The following is a 1,781-nucleotide window of genomic DNA, read 5'->3' on the forward strand; positions in this document are numbered from 1 at the left end:
CTGTGGGGACGGGATGGGGGGCAGGGTGGCACCCCCAGCCAGCAGCTGGGACAGCTAAGGGGCAGGGACGTGGGGCAGGGATCTGGGAGCTCCATGGACGTGGACCCTCAGATGCTGTGGGAGCAGGGTCAGGGGAGTGGATCCCAGGATGGGAATCTCAGAATGGTGCAGGAGCAGGTCAGGGATGGGGATTCCAGGACGCTCTGGGAGCAGGGCTGGGAATAGGGATCCCGGGATGCTGTGGGAGCAGGGCTGGGAATAGGGATCCCGGGATGCTGTGGGAGCAGATCTGCTCTGTGCCCGGGGACAAACCCTGACTCACCTCCTGGAAGCGACTCTTGACAACAGTGACCCAGGATTTGATGGTGACCATGGAGTCGGGGTGGCAGGTGGCCAGGATCTCTTCCCCCAGCGAGGTAATGCACTCCAGCTCCAGCTGCTGGCACTGCAGGGACTGCAGCAGCTCCTGGGCAGCACGGGGACCATGGGGGACAGATCAGAGGCCCCCAAAATCCCCCTGCACCCCTAGGGACTCTACAGGGACCAGACTCCACCAACAGGGAGGGACACTGGGGGTGCAGGTACAGCCACCAAACATGAGGCGCTTGGGACCCCAAACCCATGTCTGGGTGTGGTGGCACCCATCACTTCTTCTCAGGGACAAGAGGGAACGGCCTCAAGTTGCCCAGGGGAGGTTAAGGTTGGATCTGGGGAACAATTCCTTCCTGGAAAGGGTTGTCAGGGCCTGGCCCAGGCTGCCCAGGGCAGGGGGGGAGTCCCCATCCCTGAAGGGGTTTCCAAGCCCTGGAGATGGTGCTGAGGGACATGGGGCAGGGGTGGCCTTGGCAGGACTGGGGGAATGGGTGGATTGGAGGATCCTAAAGGGCTTTTCCAACCCAAACAATTCCATAATTTGATGATCTTGGTGTGGCTGACCACGACAACAGGATGATGTCCCAGGGTAAGGACGGGGCCACCAGGGAGGCTGGGGCTGCTCAGGGCTGTCACGGACCTGCAGCTGCTCCTGGCACTCCTGCACCGCCGGCTCCTCCTCGGGGAACACCCCAAACTTGAGGGTTTTCTCGGACTCAGAGAGACGCCCCAGGAAGGTGTGGACAAGAGTGTGAAACTCCTCTGCCTGCCAGGGACAGGTGGACCTGCTCAGCTCCCATCCCTCGGACCCCAGACCCCCCAGACCCTGAGCCCTGCAGCTGCCAGACCCCCCCAGGTTCCCAAGGGAGAGCTGCTGCCACCAACCCCACCAGGACAGAGGGTGCTCCTCACCCAGCGTGGGGATACTCACCCCCCAGGCCACCCTCAGTAGCCCCCATTGAGCAGGGCACCCCACAGAGCACCCCACACTACGGACCCATCCCACCCTGGGCACCCTGCACATGGGAAGACCTACAGCAGGAGCCTGCAGCACCCAGCCTGGCACTCGGCCACTGCACCAGGTGACACGGTCACCCACCACAGTCACCCCATGGAGCACCCTAAAGCATGGCCACCCATGGAGCACCTTACAGCATGGCCACACACTGTCAGGGCACCCCATGGAGCACCCCATGGAGCACTCCACAGCACAGCCACCCCACAGAACACCCTACAGAGCACCCCCCCAGCACATTCCCTCCTCCCTACCCGCCCCACTCCCATCCTACCTGGCGCAGCGCAGCCTCCAGTCGGGCCTGCTTCCCAAGGGAGAGCCGACAGACCAGTTCCCAGCGCGCTCCCAGCTCCTCCAGCTGCTGCTGCAGCCAGCGCGACTCCAGGGCGCCCCG

At 63.7% G+C, this 1,781-nt stretch overlaps 1 protein-coding gene across 1 annotated transcript in view; it reads right to left on the reverse strand.

Annotated features, from left to right (window-relative positions):
• PLEC (plectin) overlaps nt 1–1,781 on the reverse strand; it is a gene marked incomplete at its 5' end in the record, with an annotated part of 79,923 nt that overhangs the window by 16,150 nt on the left and 61,992 nt on the right. The window contains 3 exon segments of the mRNA XM_010007863.1: nt 323–445; nt 1,013–1,138; nt 1,662–1,766. Coding sequence (XP_010006165.1) covers nt 323–445; nt 1,013–1,138; nt 1,662–1,766 — 354 coding nt within the window.

The sequence above is a fragment of the Chaetura pelagica genome, unplaced genomic scaffold (genome assembly GCF_000747805.2).
Source record: "Chaetura pelagica isolate M959 unplaced genomic scaffold, ChaPel_1.0 scaffold992, whole genome shotgun sequence".
Taxonomy (NCBI): domain Eukaryota; kingdom Metazoa; phylum Chordata; class Aves; order Apodiformes; family Apodidae; genus Chaetura; species Chaetura pelagica.